Here is a 21,998-nt window from a genome sequence, read left to right on the forward strand (position 1 = left end):
AATGAGATCGATAAGATGAACTAGAATCGAGGATAAATGTAAAATGAAAGGTGTGCACTAATACAAACAGAGTATATATGCTGAGTTAAGAACGTTCTTCCCAAATTGAGAGTTTTAGTTACAAAACTTACGGAAATGAAAGACGGACGCGCGTTGCGTCATGAAGGCCAGAGAGTCTTGAGCGCAGTCTTGAAAGGCCTATTATATATCACCAAGTGGACAAAGCCGCAAGTGTTCTAGGAGAGCCACTTAAACTGAGTGATAGGCTTCGTTGAACATGTAAACTAGTCACACTTAAAAATGAAATTCAGGAGTCGCGTTCAAGAGATTACACCCTCCCCTTCCCCCAGCCCCCCTCCCTAATGAATAATAGGGATGTTAAGCAGTCAAGACGGCAACGCCACGGAACACGTCGATTTAAAAATGATTTTCTACTCTTAGTTAGAATTTCGAAAATGGTTGCATGTGTTTACCGTCTCATAGCCGGCGCCAGACCTCAAACTCAACATAACGCATAAAAATAGCGTTGAGTTCCAAATGTAAATTAAAATAATTTGCCGCCGCTGTTTCACTTCGCAGACGTCGCGAATTTTGGTGATTTCACGATGTTGTTTTGCAAAGGACGGCTAAGAAATGTACAGAATTTTAAAAACGCACGTCCTGGGCTATTGTTCTGCCAATTAGATCTATTGTTTTTCCACGTTCTCGTTGCCGTCGCTGTCGTGGTTTGCTTAAAAGGGACTTTAAGTAGTTAGGACGGCAACACCACGGAAAACGTCTTTTAAAAAAGGAGTTTCTACTTTTAGTTAGAATTTCGAAAATGGCTGCATGTGTTTACCGTCTCATACGGCGCCAGACCTCAAACTCAACATAACGCATACAAGTAGCGTTGAGTTCCAAATGTAAATCAAAATAATTTGCCGCCACGGTTTCGCTTCACAGACGACGCAAATTTTGGTGAGTTCACGTTGTTGTTTTGCAAAGGACGGCTAAGAAATGTACAAAGTTTTAAAACGCACGTGCTGGGCTATTGTTCTGCCAATTAGATCTATTGTTTTTCCACGTTCTCGTTGCCGTAGCCGTCGTGGTTTGCTTAAAGTCCCTAATGTCCCTTTGACTTACGGACGTGAGACATTTCAACGGGGCGGTAACCGGTAAGGGGTTTAAATGTAACGGAGGATAATTAAAGGCCGATATTGATAAGTAACGCGTGAATTTTCCAGAAAGGCGGGTGCATTACGTGAATTTTTGAACCAGCGTAAGGTGGGCGTTTTCTCCTGAGATCTACGTCACCCATGAATTTTTTTCTTTCTTTTCGTGAACGTCCTCAAGAGTTAATTCCCTGATACCCGAAACCTTGAACGTAAGAAGAGAGATTTAAAGTTTTAGGAAACGAGCGATGGGCCATTAAGGGGGGGAGGGGGTAGGTGGTGGTGATAACATCCAACCCTCTCGGGCTTTGTTTTAATTTTATCAAAAGGATTTCTGTCTGGGCAGCTTTCCGCTTCAATAGTTGTTTGTTTGTTGTGGGGGAGACATTTGCAGTGAACTAGGTGAAAATGTACTCACAAATAAAGGAGAAATTGTGACAACCTTTTATTTATTCTCCGAGTCTTACTTTCCATTTTCCCTTCGAGTTCGGTAGCTACTGTTCCTTTGACAAGCCAAAAATGGCATTGGAGAAGTGAAAACTCTAAAAAAATTTCCGCCATGTTGGATGACGTCACTGGCCCTCAGCAGCGCCACATGTATTTATATGTATTTAGGTATCTCATATCATAAACATTATTTTGTAGACGAAATATCAGCCTATGATTGGCTAAACAGTCTGTGAAACCATCACACTACTGGAGGAAGGTGTGGGTGATACTGCCGGCATCGAAGACACAGCGTGTGAACTTGAAGGAGTCACGGACATCACTGGACTGGAGGAAGGCGACGGGGTGGGACCCATGGGTGGAACAGGAGTGGGTGGCTTGAAAATCTTTCCTGTTATAGAAATGATAAATGGTACAACTCTGTCAAATGGGCATCCTTGTTCTAAACAAAGCACTTACCGCTATACTTGTGCAATTAGAAGGTAATGAAAAAAACATTCGACTCAAAGATCTTTGAGCTTTCTCTTACAAGATCAGAGAAATTGGTTTGAATGTTTCAGTTTAGCCCAGGAGCGAATCATCAGGACGAGTCATTATTTTTCCCCAGGAGGATTTCCTTTTCTGGGGGGGACCACATGGTTTTAGGGGGGTACGGAGAGGGGATCAGTCGTTTCCAACAGATTCTAAGGGGGGGAGCTATAGATAATTGAATACCTATAAGGGGGAATGAGTTAAATCTTCAGTATTCTGACAAAATTCCTCTGAACCCCACCCACCCCCCCCCCCCCGACGATAAATTACCCTCAAGATAATTGCATCATTTGTTTAGAGAAAAGCACTTTCTCTGTCAGGCATTTCTCCGGAAGGCTTTCCTTCCCCTCGGTGTCTGAACTTCTTACTTGATCAGCATTTTGTTGTAGGTCTGGAATTGATATGGGTTGGTAACTGCACATGACACTCACCAAAAAGTAACGTTTGAGCCACTTGGCATTGTTTATTATCTTGGCAATCTACTTCTCTCAGTACACGTTGGAGCTGCACCTTTAACCTGACTGATGAAAGAATAAACACAGGTATCTGTTTTAGATAACTTTAAACGATTAACCTCGTGTTTAATGCCTCCTTTGGTCAAATGTTTGGCTGCTTGATGCAAATTTTTGCATACTATTTTCGTTAAAATGTGATGAGGTCTGGGAAGAGCAAAAACGGTGACAGACCAATCAACTTATGTGTTACTGATGTTTTTACTACGATTTGGCGACTGTTTTTGTTTTAAGACACACGGAAAATATATATCTCATTTTGTACCAGAAACGAAAAAAGAATTTCTTCGCTCGCTTAACTCTTCGAGCTTTATGTTCCTATTTACGTATTTTTCTCGTCACAAGGAACTCGCCTTTTTTCCTCCTCAAAAACAGATCCGTCAGCTCTTATACTTGGAGAAATCTTGTACACATTTCTCCATAACTTCTACCGTTCGTATGATCATCGACAGCTACTAATTACCATTACAGCGCCCAAAAGCTAAGTTTGATGGCAATAAGTTAGCTAAGTGATTCTGATAAAAAATAGTACACGTTTGCTTACATTTGCTAATTAGCCAGCAGCGGAATACGGGGAACTTCCGAAAGCTCCTCTTTTCTCTGAGATTATGGCCTGAAAAATACAATCAATTCTATGTAAAAACATAGTTACAGTCAGCGATAAAAGGGCCCGTTTCAGGTTCGCTTTCAGCTTGCTTTGAATCTGTGTGAATGAGAAATAAATGAGACGCTGTTTTGTTATAATAGGTACTTGTTTTTTTTTTTTTTTTTTACTTTTTATTCACATCGATAATAACAAGCGGGATACAAAAAAGTTCTCATTATCTTTTATCGTCAATCCAATGAGTATCTTTAAATACAGCTGGTAAATTCAGTTTTTTTCTTCTTGAATTACAGTTTAAAATTTTTTTACTTTTAAGCTCAATTTTTCTGATATTTGGTGAATAAATTAAGTCTTAGAGGTAAATGTTTCAAAAGTATATGAAAAAAGACAAATCTCCTTCCTCGTTGGTTTGTCATAACTTAGTTTTTAGAAGAAAAAATCCTAGACAACAGAGAAGGAACAAAAGATAGCTAAAACAAAAAAACTAGCTAAAGAACGAGGGAGAAAAAAGCTATATTTTGCATTTGTTATTTTTCCTCGAGAAGGTCAGCAATAAGCCTCGACTTGATGTTCGTCTGCATGGTTTCCAAAGTCTTTTCCACAATATGGAGTCGATATGTAAAGATATTATGTTATGTTTTATCCGAAGTTCAACTGAATAGAGTGGCGGGCTGTTGCCTCATCCACTGCACTGTCGACGGACAATTAAACCCCTTAACGAGTCGATTCCTTGAATTGGCGCTTTCAGTTAGGAAATCAGTTTTCCATATAATTTTACTCTCGACAACTCTAACAATGTTTGTCAGTAAGTGGCAGGCGAACACCACATGACGCCGGCGCGCATTCCAGTATAGGACCATCCTGGACATTAGTTCATTTTAAAGTTGCAGAGTCTTAAAGGGCCCATGTTTGTTTGTCTGCTTTGCTTTGTTTGTTTTTGTTAGTTTTTTGTTTTGGTTTATGTCACATATAGCACACAGGTCCACACAGGTCTTCAGTCCGGCAGTCAAAGTTTAGAAGTTCGATGCCGCTATCGATTTATTTAATCAGTGTAATACAACCTACCTTGCAATTCCATATCTGTCTCACTAATTTCGTTTTCATTCTCTGCTTGAACAAATAATACCAGGAATATGACACAGAATGCTGCCTGTAAACAAGAAGAACAAAGGGCCTAAACGTCTAACCATGGACGCAAATGTTTTTGGAGAAACCTAATAACCTAATGGTTAGATATTCTAGTCTTCTCGGATAGAGACGAATAAATGGAGGTTCCGTCTCCTGCAGGGTTAGGGATAGGAGACGTTAATTTCCCACGCACGAGATTACTGTGTGAGGGATGTCCTCCCCTGGGCTGGGATGGGCGGGTTTGCTGGGCCCGCAGTAATTGGCGCAAGCTGTTGCGGTGTCCCTCTGTCGGAAAAGCTAATAAAACTAATAAAACTAAAACTAAAACTAATAACGTGACAGCTGCTGCATATGTATGTGTAAGGCCGAAAAAGTTTTCTTTTGATACTGATTTAAACGAAAATAAATTCGACCGCGTTTTTCTTGAACTCAGATAGATGAAAGCTGATTTTAACATTAGTCAGGTGAAATATCTATTTAAACACAGGAAAGAGGAAGTTGAAAAAGGCCATCAAATCACTTAAGTCATTCATTGAGTTTCTTGAACGGCAAGGTTGATTGGAATTAATCCAAGCATTTTGTCCAAGTTTATTGCCGGCCCCAGCTCTCTGCAGAAAACGAAAAAAACCTAATGCTAACGCAAAAAAAAAATGAGATTTTTTAGCGCAAGATGTAAGGTGCAATACTGACGGAAAATTCCTCCCAAAGGTCTGTGCATCGCCGGTGACTTGATTCCTTAACGCCGAAATCAACGTCAACTTCAGCCGAATGAGGGAACGTGAAATATTTTCACAAGGGTAGGATGCAAATCTAAGACTAAAAAATACTAGAGCCTCAGATCTTCCAATTTTGCCTAAGGATAATCGACGCTCTACTAAATAAGCTACGCAGAACTTGTGAGCGAATCAAACAATTTAAAAGCGTCTCACAAACTGCCTGGCAGGGCTACAGACAGAGTGTACAACTGACAATTTCTTAGTTCATTTTATTATTGGAGTTTCCAGTTCAAATAATTCAAGATAAAAAATGATTTTTTTTTTTTTGCAATTTCCAATCCTGATAAGACGGAAAAACAAACAAATGCATCTCCTGACAAACAAACACTTCATTGCAAAGAAATGATGTACTTACCAAAACTAAAAGCTTGCACGCATTCATGGTTAGACAGATTTATGTGAATTGTGAATCCAGGAAAGGTTCTTCTTTTCAATTGCTTCAAAAACTGTCACCTCCGGTTGTTATCCAATGACTGAAACAAAATCAGCGTCTGTTCTTTTGTAAGCGATTTAGAATCGTGTATCATGATTCATCAATATAACGTTTTTCCCTTATTTACTGCGCAACACGCACACAGATTCTGGATAATGCTAATCAAACAATGGCGATCATGTTGGCCTTGACACTTAAATTCAAGTACTGTGTCACTATTTTTTCCCTCTTTGTTAGCATGTTATGGAAAAAGCACCATGGAAACTAACCTAATCCGGAACTGTGTAACGGTATGACAATACACGATCTTTATCGAACCAAAATTCAAATTTGTTTGACAAGAATAACGCACTCAAGCTATATGTGATTTGACTAAGCTAGTGTAGCCTCATTCATAAAATATTAACTACGATTAATTTTTGCCCTTAATTTTTTTCCAGGATTCGTGGACATTTTAAGGTTGTATAATTACTTTATTACGTAACTTGTGGATCTGTCTCTTTAACCAATATAACGCATGTCTAAGCTAGCGCTACAGACGTAATAGAGAGTATCCCAACTGGATTGCTTTTAAAAATGATTTCACTTTGGATGTTCCCATTCTGCGGAAAAATTATTTGATCTGAGAACAATGAAATCAAGCTTTTGTCGAGTGTCATTCCCAAAGTTAATTTGTAAAGCCATCTTTTTAAGCAGCTAACTTTGTTTTATTGATTTCAACTTTTGACAATTAAAACTATGTTATCTATGTCACTAAGTCACTTGGCCACATTCCGACCACAGGAAGCCTCGGCTAGACCCAATGTGGATGACATCAGTCTGAAATTTCGCCAAAATTCATTTTTTGGGGCGATAATTGTGCCACGTAAGAAAATATTTTTATTCTAGTCTTTTTCACTTTTTGTTTGGCATATTTTTTTACGCAGCGGTGAAGTCTTTCATTTAGTTTTTTGTTTATATTGATCATATTAATTACTAGAAGGTCACTGTGATATAAACAAAAACGTTCGAGAAGAAAACAGCTAATAACGAACGCTTGATGCCAAGACCCTACTTTTAAGTACCTGTAGTTGTTTCATTAGTTTATTACATGTAATAGAAACTCTGCAGCAAATTCGAATGTTCAGCAGAAATGATTTTAATGTGAATTTGAAGTATTGTGCATCGATGCAGTAAAAGTGAAAGTAGAGTAAAAGTAGGACACCGATTTCTTTAAGATATTTACGTGGGCGGTTTCTAAGATCCAAGAAAATCACACTTAAAACGTGACGTTTAAATCAAAAACCAAATAGTTATCTGCTGTTCTCACAGCTAAGGACTTCAAATGGTAAGAACTTTATCTAGTTACTGGGAAAGGGAAAGAAGGAACTGTTCAATTTGTTTTGTTTTGTCACCTGAATATCAACACCCATAACAACACTGTTTACAAAATTGTCTGTGCGTCAACTGCCTTTCCAAAATCCTTTATCTAGGTCGGCCCGAAAGCTAACGGGCAATACAGGAAGGTTTTTTGGGGGAATTTTTAAACTTACGTGCCTTCATGCGGTTGAATAGGTGTTGTCGACAAAGCTTTAAATTAAAGGTATGTTATCGCACAACTTGAAGAGTTTGACCGAAACTGAGTAACACAACTATGCTTTTCGGTAAATAAATTAAAACTATTTTGGAAAAATTAAAAGTACTTTGTGGTTTCACCAAAAAATTTGATAAATATCATACTTTATTCTTGTTGGGGAAATTTATTCATTTTACGGACCTCACTAAACTCATGTGCCTTTAACATGACAATATTTTTCGGTCAAAATATTTCAAACTTGTTTTCTGTAGACTAATTCGCTTAGCATTTAGTGGTTTCACCAAAACATCTGATTCTTAATATATTCTGTTCTTTTTCGGGAAACTCAATCATTAAATAGTTTAAATGATAAAGATTTTTCGAAAGGAAATTTAGCGCAGTTTCGCTCTTTATAAGTATAAAAGGCCATCGTACCCTCAGTTTTTTGTCGTAAGCACGTTACCACATTTGCAAATGATCAATTTGAATGGAGATTAACGGTATCTTTTTTCATTAGTCAGCAAAATATTTTTGTGACAGGTGCAGTCACCGATCGGAAGCGTTGACAATTTGTGTGGTTTGCGGGACAGGCCTTCCCTGGCTGTGCTGTAATTTGAGGCTCTTTTGTCGGCCTTAAAGATTTTTCGGTATTTTATAAAAACTATGACGATTCAAGGAAATTTCCAAAACAATTCTCTCCTGAAAAGTTTTTAAGACTAAAAATACTGGACGTTTGCCTAGTCTTTCCCAAAACTTAATTCCCCCCCTCGCCTATTCCCTCTTAAAATCCATTCCGTCTAAAAAACGCAGTTCCCAGTAAATATCCATCCTCCCCTCCCTCCAGGACAAAAACCCAAGGCTAATAGTGCCATTGCTCGTTATTTGGGTTAGGGTGCGTTTCAGTGCAAAATTATACATACATTCGAAAGCCTGCCTGGATTACTACTCTGTATTTGTGAAATGTGTTAAGTTCTCAGCTAAGAAATGAGTACTGTATAATGCATTCTACAATACATCATTATTAGCTGAGAACCTGGGTGAACTGCATTTTGGCCCTTCATAGATTTTTGCAAGAGATCACAATCTCCGGCTTACTTTGGATAAGCTCTCTCTCCGATCTCCAATATGTCCCCCTTTGGAAAGCGCTGAAACTTAATGAGTTTTTCCGAGGGCCTTTGCTTCTTAGAGTGTTCATTGTTTGCGTGGTTCGTGTCCTTGTAAAAAGATTATGGTCAATATTTTTAAAATCTTCCTTAAGTACCCCACAAGGTAAAATTACGCAAACGTTTTGCAAGAGATACTCGTAATATAGTGGAACCCTGAGGATCGGGCTATTTGAAAAATCGAAGAAACCATTGCCATTTTATGCCATAATTGACAACAATATTTACAAACTTGCTAAAAAAAATTTACTAACTTTGATTTTGGGAGATAAAATGGATCATATTATGGCTGAAAGATTATTCTTAGGTTTAGCTTTACTTCTATTTGGGTGATTCCGCTTCAAGTGAGCGTTCAATAGAGGAGGAGGACAATACATTAAGACTCAGTTAAGCTAAATAGAGGAGGTGTTCAAAACTACAGCACTTACGGAGTCAAAATTTTGGGACTTAAAAACCCGAACTCGAAATACAAAGTAATAACTAAGCACGATGTCGCTCAATACAGGTTCGATTGCTTTTTGTTCTGTTTATTGATTATTGTCGTTTGCCGACAAATGAATAATTATCAGTACCGCCCTATCAATATGTTACACTAAGCAACGCGTGACGGTTCGTACTCGTGACTACATTCACGACATTTGTAGCAATAGTCCGTTTTACAGTTGTGTGCTTGGTTGCCAAGCCTTTGAATGGAAGTGAGGCTAGGGTTGACCTTGTTATGATACAAACCTTGCTGCCTTTCAAATGTAAATCACTTTGTTATCATGCCAAGTAAATACAGGTCTCTATCACAAGAAGGTCACCTTCAGCCTCACTCTGAATCAAAGGCTTGGCAACTAAGTACACAACTGTAAAATGGCCTATTATCACGTCATGCTGGACGATGGGTTGCGACTTTCTCTGAGATGGACGATGAATCATAAACGTTTATTTATTCTGTTGATGATTGGTTAAAATGCGCATCTATCCGCCAATAGGGATCGAACAATGTGTTCACGCATTTGAGAAACTTTTGAAAACCATTTGAATATTTTGAGCACCTGTGGGACATGTTTTGTGAATATTTTCTTCTAGAAGTTTGCAAGGCTTTCATTACAGCGCTATCTTGAAAGGCCTGATATTTCTTGATCATGAAAATTAGTCATACCTACAGAAAAAAGGTATGTCTCTCGCTCAAAAGATCATGCCCCAGCGACCGGGAAACGTTTTCAAAAGGGTCCTAAGGGGTTTATACGTGACGCGTGATAATTAAAGATCAATATTGATAAGTGATGCGTGAATTTTACTGATCCAGCGTGAGGCGTAATTTGTCTCCTGAAATATATGTAATCCATATTTTTTTTCGCCTTTTTCGTGAACGGCCTCAAGATTTCCATAAAAGCCCTAGCAAACTTCTTGGTACCTAACTTTAAGAAGCGTAACAAGGGGATATGATCACAGATAAACTTCTGTGTTAGGTTAAGTTAGGAGGTTAGGGAAAACGAATGGTTCCGGAGACGAAACGGATCTTTGGTTGTAGGTTTAACGCTCCGCTTAACTGATCCGATCTGACCCGAATTCATGAAAAAAAAAATTAATTAAAAACAAGATGTTTTTGAAATTACGTTAAGTCTTTGCTTTTTTGGATTGTATCGGTCATCTTCTTCAGCCCTCACTTAATTTGTTACTTTGATCATGTAGTGGAGCAGCTTAACATTCCTAGTCTGTCTTCGTATGCACCATCGCAGCTGTATGAGGGGAAAAAACACAGAATTTGCTTCAAAAGCACACTACCTTCAAGATATCTTTTCAGTGGCAGCCCGAATTTCTTTCCTTAGAATCCTCCATTTCGTTACCTTAAGCTATTTTTATTTGTGTGACGGTATGTAATTAAAATTGCATACCGTCACACGAAATAGAAATAACTTTCGTTTAAACCCCTTTTTCACAGAGGGTTATGTAACCAATTTGGGAAAACGAAAATAAATTTATTCCATCCTTCTTAAAAACAAAATTTCAGTATTAGTGCGCTGAGTTGTGCGTTTTTCTTTTTTCTTTTTTTAAAAGTACAAACAAATACCTTACATAAGCATGTTATTTTACGTTACTAAAGCAACAGACAAACAGAACGCTCCTTCCGGAGTAACGACGTGGTTCCACAATTAATCGGATGATATTACTCCAGTCTGAGCACAAGCCTTTCACACCGACGACCACAGACGATTTATTACGACGCCCATATGCATACCAGCACGAACAAGACGGTGTTACGGCAGATGGAAGTCACTTACTTCGTAGTTTTGTTCTAATCAGTTTAAGTAAAATTTAACATCCAACTTTACTTTCTGCGTGATATATCTTAAGTGCATGCATTTTCTCTCCTGTAATTTCTATAAACGAAAAGTTCGTATACTCCTTTAGCATAGGTTTATGTTAGACCAACTACCCACGTAATCCGCCGCAGTAAGAATCATGACAATCAAAATTTCTCTGAAGTTTTTAAAAGAGGAAAGCATTCGATGGAGATTGATTGTGAACTACTAGCCCAGTCAACGCTACAGGCAGAAATGAGTTTGAAAAGGACATCATCATTCGCATGAACGAAGGATATGACAGAGCGGAAACTAGGGAGAGTCGATGGCCCCCTTTCTCCCCAGTACTCTCTCGTTTTTATCTTGCCCGTCTTCTGGACAACTCCTTGAAGCAAAGAGGAATCCTGATATTAGTCACCCAGCGCTCCTCCTTACGGATGGCTGCTTGCTTTTGAACTACATTCCTTCCCTTCTCTGACCAATCAAATTTTGGTTCTCAAAATCTGAAACCACTCGCGCCTCTTGAGGGAAAGCCACGTACCAGCGCCTTTCCAGTACGAGTTGGCAGCCACCATGAAGTTATTTATTCACACATTTACAGGTATATTTTAAAGACAGCTTTACGTCAAACGTTTCATCATTACTGTTACAATTCCGGAATGTGAAATACTCACAATGATTAACTTGTATTGTTCAATGGGCTCACGATCACGAAGATGTTAGGAATAATAATTGTAAGGTATTTCTGCAGTACAAGATTTACATATAGATATAGTGAGTTTAGAGTATCACTGAGTAAGTTCAATTTTTTTTTTTTAGTTAAATTTATTTAAACACCTAGGTGCCTCTCTTCACCCAGGTGTTTAAATGGGTACCGGCAATTTAATGCTGGGGGTAACTCTGCGATAGACTGGCATCCCCTCCAGGGGGGGAGTAGAAATACTCCTAGTCGCTTCATGCTACAGAAACCGGAGTTAAGTACCGGTCTAATGGGCCACTAGGCTCGTAAACAGACTTTACCCTTTACCTTGGTCTTATTAAAAATTGTATGGAACAGTAGCATGAGGAAGCAACTACCTTCAGAAATTATTGATGACTTTCATGGTGTCATGAGAACGTTTGGAGGGTAATGAGCAGTGATTTTCGAAACGCGCGTTTCCCCAGCTCGTCACCCTGATTTAGCGATAGAGAACAAGATAGAACATCGTGAAAAGAACTACGAGTGATAGAAAAGTCGAGTCTGATTGCGTCAGATAATCTGTAATGCTAATCACAAAAGTTTGAAAACCTAATTTTATACGAATATTGACGTCAAGATTTTAAAGAAATAGTGAAGAGGGAGAATCAGTGTGTAGACTTATTTAAATAATACATTGCAAGGAGTGTAGATTTGATGGTGTTTGCCAGAGACATGATGTTTTTGCAAACACGGGTGTACGCACAAGAAAAAGTTAAATGCCACCTGAGACAATTAAGGTGGGTGGGGAAACGTCAGAGGAGGTTCTTTTGGACCTATACAACAGGATATGGAGCGAGGAGAAGATACTAGAGGAGTGGAAGAAGGATCTACTAATCAAACTGCCTAAGAAAGGTGATCTGAGCTACTGTAAAAACTGGCGTATTTTGCTGAACATGGCAAGTAAGATGTTTTGCAGAGCGATCCTGGAGAGCATCAAGATCGCGCTGGATGAAAAGCTGAAGGAGGAACAGGCGGGCTTCCGAGCCCGCCGAAGCTGTGCGGATCAAATAGCAACGCTGCAGATTATTGTGGAGCAAAGCATCGAGTGGCAGTCCTCCTTGTATATCAACTTTATAGATTTCGAAAAGGCCTTCAATAGTATTAGCAGAGAGATTTCTGGAGGTTGTTGCGGCACTACTGGATGCCTGCCAACGGCAGTCATCATCCTTAGTGCTCTCTATGAAGGTTTTTCCACACAGGTGGTACACAATGGACAGAGGATCCAACCATCGGATATGAGGACGGGGTGAGACAAGGCTGCCTGCTATCTCCCCTGCTGTTTCTGGCCGCTTTGGGTTGGGTGACGAGGACAGCCTTTGACAGGGAGAGAGGTATTCAGTGGACCTTTACGACATCCTCAGAAGACCTTGACTTTGCCGATGATCTGGCCCTACTGTCGCACAGAATACAGGATATGAGGGAGAAGACACGAGCCTTGGAAATACAAGGTGCTAAGGTAGACCTGAAGATCAATGCCATCAAGACAAAGTTAATACGTATCGGTACAAAACGTGGCAATGGTGTGTCGGTTGCAGGGGGGGGGGGCAGATTGAGGATGTGGATGAGTTTACATACCACGGGAGCATTGTAAGTAAGAAGGGAGGCACTGACAAGGACATTCAGGCACGAATTAGAAAGGCGAGATAGGCATTTGCGATGCTGAGACCAATATGGCGATCCACAGCTCCAACAACCAAGACCGTGCTGAGAGTCTTTGGGTCAAATCTGAAGGTGGTGCTCTTGTATGGTTCTGAAACTTGGAGGCTGACTAAGAGTTTGGAGCAGAAGTTGGAAGTGTTCATCAATAAGAGCTTGAGGAACATCCTGGGAATTTGGTGGCCTAGAAAAATCAGGAACAAAGAACTTTGGAGACAAACAGGGCAGCGTCCGTTAGAGCAAGAGATAAGACAAAGAGCTTGGGGCTGGATCAGCCGCACGTTGAGGAGACCAGATGGATATGTAGTCAAGAAGGCACTAGAGTGGAACCCACAGGGGAAACGAAAGAGCTGAGAGGACACACCTGGCGACGTACGAGAATTGCAGAGTTAGAGAGGAAACATCTCATATGGAATGAGGCTAAGGGCACTGCACAAAATAGGGTCAGGTGGCGCGCTCTAGTTGAAGACCTATGTTCCGCTAAGAACGAAGAGGAATAAAGAAAAGGAGAAGTGTACGTATAGACGTCTGTCTATAACGTCTAGGAACAAAAGTCTCTACTACTTTTTGAATTTTTGTCGATAACTTTCCTTTATCTTCCCCTCTCTCCCATTCAAATGTCTCCTAGACGGCATCCTCACTAATTTTTTAGGCAACATTGTTTGGGGGAAATGGGGGCTTTTAAGTAAGTTATTAGGGATGAATTACAAAGTTTCTGTTTATTATGTTAAGTAAAGGGCTGTCGACCATCAACTAAGAGAAGGAGGTGTGCCGAATACTTTTGCCACTCATTGCATGTGTGAGCATTTTCTGCCATTTTCACAAAAGCAGCTCCTGTTACGATTGTCGATTTGTCATATCTTGAATTATCGCGCTTGGTGATTTGTTAATACTTCCAACGGACTTGACTTATAAAATTGCAGTTACACAGACGAAAATTTTCAGTGAATGAAGATTTAAAGTCACTCTGAAACACATGCCAAACTTTACAAAGTAAAAGACACATACTACCCACCGTGCACTGAGTTTCCTTGTTTTAAGTCCTGTAAGGAATTCGTTTGGTTGGCACTTATTATGTCATGTGGTGTATCAAACAAAAATAATGGCGGTAGCCACGAAACATCACTCGATCCAAAATGGTGGCACTGAGTAAAACCCAATTATAAAACTAAAGGAATTTATTTCTTATTCTTCGTGTCCCCCGATACCCCCCTTTTCTTATTCATGCCAGTAATTATCTTTCCTCATTTAAGCTGCCGGGCCCGCAACGCATGAACGAGATGTAGATCAGGGTTATAATCATTTTTCAAGCGGTTATAAAGATTAGGTGATATCAACCGCTACATGTCAAGAACTGCTCTTGTTTGTGGTCCACCACTGAAGAATCATTCCAATAGAGTTTCTACTCGGTTAATATTTCCTCGCGATTTTTTAGTTCATGGTATCCATCAAGCACAAAATTGTGATTAGAACATACGACCGGCAACAAACCATGAAACTGACTATCAAATATGCTAAACTTGTTTTAAGGCTACATAATTTCCTGAAACAATATACAACGTCGACTTCTTCTTTTAATACCGGGGGGAAAATACGGAATTCATGGAATGACTCACCCACTTGAAACAGACTCTGTACAAAACCGCCATGAATATCCACTTTATGGTTCAGAGAAATTTTACAATTCGAAGGGAGGTACTGGTATCACCCTAGCTCTTGTCTAGTCTCGGGCAATTTTCTCGCGGGAGCTGCTGCGGAATCGTTTTATAAAATGCAAAAAGTCCCTTGACCTCTCTTACTTAAAGCTATCAATGCTGACTCTGAGAGGATGCAAGTGATATCGTCTGTTTTGGCTTCTAGTTCCTTGGTGACAAAACAAAATATTTTGTGACAATTTGTGTTGACTCAGTGACTCTCAAGTTGCAATACATCATACTATAAAGTTGGCATTTTTATTTTCGGTATCTGCCAGTTCGCTACAGTATGGTTTTTAAAGCGTTTCTTCGTTTCCTTTTAAGGACTTACTCTAAGGCTTTCGAGCCACAGCGCGCCTAAATTAACCAGTTTAGAATAATCTTACCGGACAATCAGTTGAAATCAATTCCCGCTAAAGACGAGCAGAGTAACTTTACTCCAGATTACAAATAACCTAAAAACCCACGGGTGAAAACTGTATATATATACCTACATTCTGTATTTCCATGGAAACCATTAACTTAGCGTCCGAGGGAGTCTGGGCAGATACGATTAGAATTCCTATTCTTGTGAGTACTCGCTTTGATAACATGACTTTATTACACGACTCGGGAAGTCAGAGGGCCAATAACTAAAATCAGCCAATCAAAATGCTCTATTGCCGGTCAATATTCTCTCAGTATTGGACCGGGCACTGTCCCGAATGGTTCCGAATGATACCACACTTGTGTCCCTTTCAACTTCAGTCGTGTAATAAATCTCTTATTAACCAAGCTTGCTCGGGACCTCACTGGAAGAATATCGGCGCTCGGTCCGTACTGTCAAGACCTCGGGCTGATACGGCCCTCGCGCTCGGTTAATAAGATATATGTATCCATTTTTTCCAAGTTTCAGTTGATAGCGCGCAAGTCGAACAATCCAGCAAAAAACTATACCACCTCCACAATATCAATCACTAATCCCTATGTGGTAGTACTTTTCAGGATACGATTTAATTTTGATGAAACGATTTAGTCTGGATGAATCTAGAAAATTTGTATGCCTTGGGATGATTGAGTTTATCGACCTCTTGAGGTGCTACACAAGCAACTGCGAATGAAACGGCGCCAAGTCACAATCCACTTGGGAATTTAACGAAAAACCCCACGATCAGTAAAGATATGATATTTCAAAGAACAAGTCTCAAACTTTTCCAAACACAAACATTTCGACACAAAACCTTTGTAACTAGTAGATCGGCTATTCAAGTTATTTTTTTGACTTGATGGCGATGTCCTTTTTGGGCAACGTTAAAGTCCTGTTGAGCCAAGAGCGCTCTTCAGGAAGAACATTCTAAGAATTAGCTCTTCCGCTTGAACAGAATACTTTTTTAGTAAAAAACGTAACACTTCTTTTAAAATAGAACGTCGAGTGGGTCATTATTGTATTTAATTACTCTTGTTTTCAATATTCATTTTTTTGGTTACGTAAATTGTGAGATTGAAATCACGCAAACCCTTCTGTTCTGAGTGTTTTGATTTTTTCTGCTTTCAATAGTTCCCACTGGATAGTTTCCCATAAGAAATAAGGCGACGTTCATTAGTTTAAAAGAGTACACCTCTGTACACACTGTTACAGGACCCTTGCAAATTGCAATTTTTGTTAGCTTGATTATTTAATTACGATTGTTTGCTTTCCTTCTGATAACTTTAAAAAGAAACGGCAATGAAAATCAGCAATAAATCAATGTCCACTTAAGGACCCATTGCCCTACGACGGTCATCTCGAGTATTCGTATGAGTTTTCCTTTTTTACAAACGTTTATCTAGCCATCCCCTAGCCACCGTCTATCGTGCAACAATTCCAGAATGTAACGAGAATCAAGTTTTCCTGTCCTCTTTTGCGCTTCAGTTAGAGTAGGCTGTTTTGTTTGTGAAGTCGATGCAAAAAAGGAATGGAGTTGAGGGGTTTTCAATTTCATGTGGACGAATTGATAGAGACCTTGAGGCGTGTTCGAATTTAACTTTCGCCTCTTCGGGCCGGATCGCACTAGAGCCGATTTTGTTCACTTCCAATTTTTGGCGAGGAAAAAATTGGCAAAAATTTCGCAAGGGCCAAATTTTGGCGATGGTCGCATTGGACCAACATGTTTGAGCCAAAATTTTGCTGATTGACTAAAAATAATTTTGTCCCGACATCGTACGAGCTAAGCTGCATTAGCCGAACAAAGTAATTTTCCCCACCGTAACTTGATCCAAGTAATTTGAAGAAAAATGACAGCTCAATGGTTAAACAAACAAAATTGTTTGCTTTGCCAAAATTTGGAAGCCTACGAGGCAGCACTTCGGCTTCTTTGAAGATTGGCGAAAATTTGGCAATCCGCAAAAAATTGGCGAGTTTTTGAAACTGGGGTCGCACTTAGTTTGCGCTACTTGGTGACAGATTTATTACTTATGCAAACAAAATTGGCTAAAATTTCGCTCTAGTGCGACCCGGCCTTCGTCTCCCATTTGTAAGTCAGCCAAGCACGACCAGGAAGTGAAAGAATGATGTGTCAATTTTAAAAATATAGCTACGCAAATATAAAAGTAACTGATGGTGCTAACTAAAAGCGCAATCAGTTTATTATCCGTAAAATATCTCTTTAGACTGAATGGGAGGGTAATGGAATTGTTGGTAGTCAAGTATATTGCATAGTACATTCTATTAAAAATCTCGCGGAACGCATCGCTTGAATATTTTTCTGAATCTTCATGTAAGCGATACTGATCTTTCTTTTACAACTGTATAAGGAACTACGCACTGACACGAACATAGATAAATGAATTTTGGAGAGGAAACGGATTTTAAAGAATCTTTGGAACAATGAACTAATTTAGACGTCACGATCTAATCTGCGACACGTGATTAAGAGTTCACCCGGAAGCCATAAATAGTGTCTTTGCCTTGTTGTAGTTCTCTGCGAACGAAAGTCAGCATTCTCGCATGGTTGAACGCCGACAGAAAGATGTCGAGCTTATCGGAAGCCTACATCTACGAATGGGATTTGGAGCGAATGCTCATGTGGCTGAGAGAGGTGTGTATTAATTTAGCTTACTATTAATACCAAGTGTATACAGTTTGGCATTTATAAACGACTTGTTAGAGGCACGATGTTGGCCTACAAGCTTGTTCAAGTTATTGTGTTCTCCAATATCGATCTTTGACTGTATTAGAGCACTCCTGTCGAAAATGGCTGCTATATTGGAGGTTAAATCCGCTGAAAGCCTTTAGCCACTCTTTAGTCAGGCAAACCACGGTGAAATCATTCGCTTGTGTAGAGATTTCATGGCAATACCAAGCATCATGATCTGCTGATGTCTGCCGGTCCGCTTCAACGACCTCCAAAGATAGCTGTCGTTTAGCTACATCTGTATGAATAATGTTCCGAGCGAGAGCGCATACCTGGTTCTCAACTTGCTTGGTATGTACGTAACTATCTTGAAGAAATCAAATGAAAGTAACTTCATGTCTTACGAAATCAAATGAAATCCGGAATATAAATTAGGACATCCATCGTACTTTAATTTAGCTTCCCCTCAGGGATAGTTTAGAATACATAAATTTAAAACGCAAGTCATTTCGAAAGGGCAAAAATGCTTTCAGCGTAGCGAAGTCTTGAAACAATACAAAAGCGTAACTGCATTGGGAATGTTACGGACAGCCTACCTACACTAACTTAAGCAATGGACAAGGAACAGATGACAGCAGAGGTATTTTTTCACATGTTTGAGGATTCTCGTGTGTTTACAGATGTAGCTCATCAGTACGTCTTGCAAGGCTTTTGGTTAAAATACCCAATGTTAAGATTAATAGGCCATGCAATACAGCTGTGTTTTCGTATAGCATCTTTATTATTTGTGGACCGATCTCATCAATTAGTTCTCCAGGCATTTGATAATATAGTTTTACGATGACTTTCGCCCTGTCGGAAAATGAAACATTTAATAAATGAAACTTTCAATTGAGTTTTTGTTCGTAGATAAACTGGCTCGACTTGTTTTTAAATGCATGCATTATTAATGTATTGCGTTTTGAAATAATTTTTATGGCTGTATGAGTATTTGATTTGAAATGAGTGATGTGGAAATCAGGATTGTACTTGATTTGCAACACAAACTCGATATGATCTTTCACTAGCATGCAACAACAACCGAAAAAAAGCTTCAGCACAGTACAGTTGCAGTTGAGAGTTTTTGAATAGCTACCAAATACCACTGTCTGTTTTCTCAAAATTTTCTGAAAATATTTTAGTGTCATAAGGATTCCAGAAGTTTTCCTAATTACACGGCAAAGTTAATGCATAGTTAAAAAAATCTCATGAAATGGTATTGTTGATATAATTAAAATTGCTTTCATGTAAAAAATATTCTAAGTTTATGAAGTGCGTTACCACTCTTTCTTGTGACCTTTAATTTTGTCTTATCTACTTTTATTGACAGAATTTCTTTAATAGTTCTTAACTTTTTTTTGTTGAAATTGAGAATTCTGCTGTATTGTTCTTTGTTTGATGTAAGTTAGGAATTGATTTGGCCAAAGATGACAGTACAAGAAATTGAGATCATTATGTGGAATTAGGCATTCGATATGTAGAGCAACCAGGAATGTGCAAGATAGTTGGAATCCTAAAGATAGAGCTGTAATCATTATGATATTATACAATGACTGTATATTGATTATTGTTCTTAATTGATACCATAATTGGCAATTTTGATAGAGAAGATTTAGTTCTTTTCAACCTTACAACTGTGGAGTTCAAGAGTTATTTATAAGAATTTTCAAATTACCTTGATGACCTTCTTATAATTAAAATAGAATGTAATTCCTAAAGAAGGCTATATCAGACAATTCATGTAACTGCAGCAGTAATTACATTGTTAGTACTTAAACAATTAATATTTATTTCTATTAAACTTAACAATTCCAAGTTACCTTGTCACATCTGTTATTAGCTACAATTAGTTTTTGGATATACTGACAATGATCTTACCTTATTCTTCTATGCACTACAAATGATTCGAAATCATTGTGTCTCTTGAATCAGTGATTGCAATCATAGTTGATAATTGATTTACTTATCAATAGCTTTTATTTAATACCTTCACAGGAGAATCTTCATGACTGTGTTCAGCCATTCTCATTCAAAAAGATAAATGGAATACAATTTATGGTGAGTTGATTTTCCTGATGCTTGACCAACATGTAAGAATTAAATGTAACTGTAAATCGTGATAGAATTAAAAGATAACAATGTAATCCATAATTATGAACCTTAAAATTTGCAGTAGGAAAAGATGATAACTTGTAACATGCAGTAGAGCCTTGCTAACTCCCAAGGGAAATAAAGAGTAGTTTGGTTTATTGGGGGTTCTACGTTTAGGTATTAGGATTGGTGTTGAAGTAATCAGGTTTTTACCATTATTGCTCAACCAAATGTCATTTTTGTACATTTGGTTAGTTTTTACAAGAGCTTTAGTTTAGCACAAATTCTATGTATTAATTAAGCTTTCCTAACTGTCATGACTTTTGTATCTGATAAATAATAAGTAATAAATATATAATATTATAAATAATTTAGTAATGGACTTTTCATTGGGTGGCTCTAGATCTTCTTGTGCACTATTTCCAAATGGAATTGGAATTTGGAATGTTGGTTTTTGCAGAGGGAGGGAAACTGGTAGCCTGCGTACAAACGCTAGATAATTCTCTGATTACTAGCGTCTGTGGTTTACCAGACGATTTCCTGTTCTCTGTGACCAAATATCTAAAACAATTTTTGATTGGTTCTTTAAAAAAACGGTTTCTTACGCAAACTCTGATTGGACAATGACTCGGTGCAGTCTTTTCCGGTTGCAATGTTTTGGCACTTCAATTTTTGTAATGGCATCTGGGAGTGAAATTAGCGAATCTCTTTGGATAACTTGTTTGATAACTGCTTCATCATCTTCTTTTTCATCATCTTCTTCTATTTCTTCTTCGTCATTTTGTAGATTATCTCTTCCTGCTATCAGACTTAAGGCCACTCTAATCCGGCCAAGTCGGCTGAGGGATTCACGTTGGTCTCCTTGTTAAGTCACACCGGAGTAGAGACAGATCTAGATGGGGCAAATTTCCACTGCATTTGACTTTTTAGTCGGTATTTTTAGTTCTTTTGCTCGTCTAGCAGCTTCTGCTAATGCTTGTAGGTTTCAAATGTTAGCTTTTATGTCATGGAGGTCGTCAATAAGTTGCCTTCATTTCTTGAGTTTTCTAAAACATTTGCGGCAAACATAATCTGTTCGTCTAGCGCGAGGTAGACTTCTCAATTAACTCTGCTAAAATATCAACTTGACCTTTCCCGAGTATAAGATATCTTTCTTGGGGTGTTGGAATTTCTTCAGTGTACAGGTTACAAGTTAAGCTATCATAATTTTGATCGTGTGCAAGATTTTCAAAACCATCTTTGATCAGAGTGATGTCTGTAATCAGACATACTGCTTTCTTTATAAGTTGGAAGCATCGTCAGTAGTTACTGTCCATAAATGCCATTTTAGAAAGCTTTTCAAACATTGGAATTATCTCGGACTCACATCTTCCTCTTATACGGAACCTATTTTCCGGTTTGAGCTCACTTTCTTCACACAAATCACACGAGAAATTCATCTCTATCTATTCTCACACATAAAATCTCTCACCTTGTAATCGCTGTCAAACTCACGTGCACCAACCAAAACATTGCAACCGGAAAAGACTGCACCAAGTCGTTGTCCAATCAGAGTTTGCATAAGAAACGATTTTTTCAAGAACCAATCTAAAATCGCTTTAGATATTTGGTCACAGAGAACAGGAAATTGTCCGGTAAACCACAGATGCTAGTATTCAGAGAATTATCTAGTGTCTGTACGCAGGCTAGAAACTGGAGGATCCGCAGAAAAACCCTCAGAGCAAAGATGACAACCAACAACAAACTCAACCCACATGTGATGCCAGGTCGGGGAATCAAACCCAGGTCACAGCTGTGGGAGGCGAGTGCTCTCACTACTGCATCATCCCTGCTCCCTATGGGGGTTTAAGATTGGAATGCGACAATCGGCTATGTTCAGACACTTAATGTTTATCAAAATTTTAGCCAAGGGAAAGTAAAATTAGTTTGAGTCAATGGGGGTTTGAGTTAACTGAGTTTGAGGTAGCTGATCATAAATGGATGAAATCATGAGGTGAAATCCAGGGAAATTACATGTCTTTCGAGTTTACTGAGTTTGAGATAGTAGGGTTCTACCGTACAATGTATGTATCTCAGAGTTCATGCTCAAAAAGTGT

General features: G+C 38.7%; 3 protein-coding genes across 6 annotated transcripts in view; 2 read left to right on the forward strand and 1 right to left on the reverse strand.

The window, feature by feature from the left end:
• The window catches only part of LOC111332517 (uncharacterized), a 14,773-nt gene extending 7,558 nt beyond the window's left edge, over nucleotides 1–7,215 (reverse strand). Inside the window, exons 1-6 of one of the 2 annotated variants that reach the window (XM_022937872.2) lie at nucleotides 7,119–7,215; nucleotides 5,505–5,622; nucleotides 4,311–4,395; nucleotides 3,186–3,254; nucleotides 2,561–2,650; nucleotides 1,573–1,989 (exon numbers count right to left, since the gene is read on the reverse strand). In XM_022937872.2, coding sequence (XP_022793607.2) covers nucleotides 1,820–1,989; nucleotides 2,561–2,650; nucleotides 3,186–3,254; nucleotides 4,311–4,395; nucleotides 5,505–5,531 — 441 coding nt within the window. In that variant the 5' untranslated portion in view covers nucleotides 5,532–5,622; nucleotides 7,119–7,215 and the 3' untranslated portion in view covers nucleotides 1,573–1,819. Of the gene's footprint in view, nucleotides 1–1,572; nucleotides 1,990–2,560; nucleotides 2,651–3,185; nucleotides 3,255–4,310; nucleotides 4,396–5,504; nucleotides 5,718–7,118 lie in introns of those variants that run through there. The other variant, XM_088753577.1, reaches the window with a different exon arrangement.
• A 4,831-nt stretch (nucleotides 7,216–12,046) lies between these two features.
• LOC111332515 (uncharacterized) lies at nucleotides 12,047–13,340 on the forward strand. Its single transcript, XM_022937870.2, has 3 exons — nucleotides 12,047–12,428; nucleotides 12,530–12,850; nucleotides 13,015–13,340. Exons 1-3 carry the CDS (start codon nucleotides 12,047–12,049, stop codon nucleotides 13,338–13,340), a joined length of 1,029 nt encoding a protein of 342 aa, XP_022793605.2.
• Nucleotides 13,341–17,456: 4,116 nt separating this feature from the next.
• LOC111332522 (uncharacterized) overlaps nucleotides 17,457–21,998 on the forward strand; it is a 24,427-nt gene continuing 19,885 nt past the window's right edge. The window contains exons 1-2 of one of the 3 annotated variants that reach the window (XM_022937879.2): nucleotides 17,457–17,736; nucleotides 19,807–19,869. In XM_022937879.2, the coding sequence (XP_022793614.2) occupies nucleotides 17,668–17,736; nucleotides 19,807–19,869 (132 nt within the window). In that variant the 5' untranslated portion in view covers nucleotides 17,457–17,667. Of the gene's footprint in view, nucleotides 17,737–17,888; nucleotides 18,124–19,806; nucleotides 19,870–20,689; nucleotides 21,704–21,998 lie in introns of those variants that run through there. The other 2 variants (XM_022937880.2, XM_088753588.1) reach the window with 2 other exon arrangements.

This window comes from Stylophora pistillata, chromosome 1 (assembly GCF_964205215.1).
Source record: "Stylophora pistillata chromosome 1, jaStyPist1.2, whole genome shotgun sequence".
NCBI classification, from domain to species: domain Eukaryota; kingdom Metazoa; phylum Cnidaria; class Anthozoa; order Scleractinia; family Pocilloporidae; genus Stylophora; species Stylophora pistillata.

Coding starts and splice junctions, on each gene's coding strand:
- LOC111332515 (XM_022937870.2), top strand. CDS start 12,047: ATGCCACCTGAGACAATTAAGGTGGGTGGGGAAACGTCAGAGGAGGTT. Junction 12,429..12,529: donor TTTCGAAAAGGCCTTCAATA/GTATTAGCAGAG, acceptor TTTTCCACACAG/GTGGTACACAATGGACAGAG. Junction 12,851..13,014: donor CGGTACAAAACGTGGCAATG/GTGTGTCGGTTG, acceptor GGCGATCCACAG/CTCCAACAACCAAGACCGTG.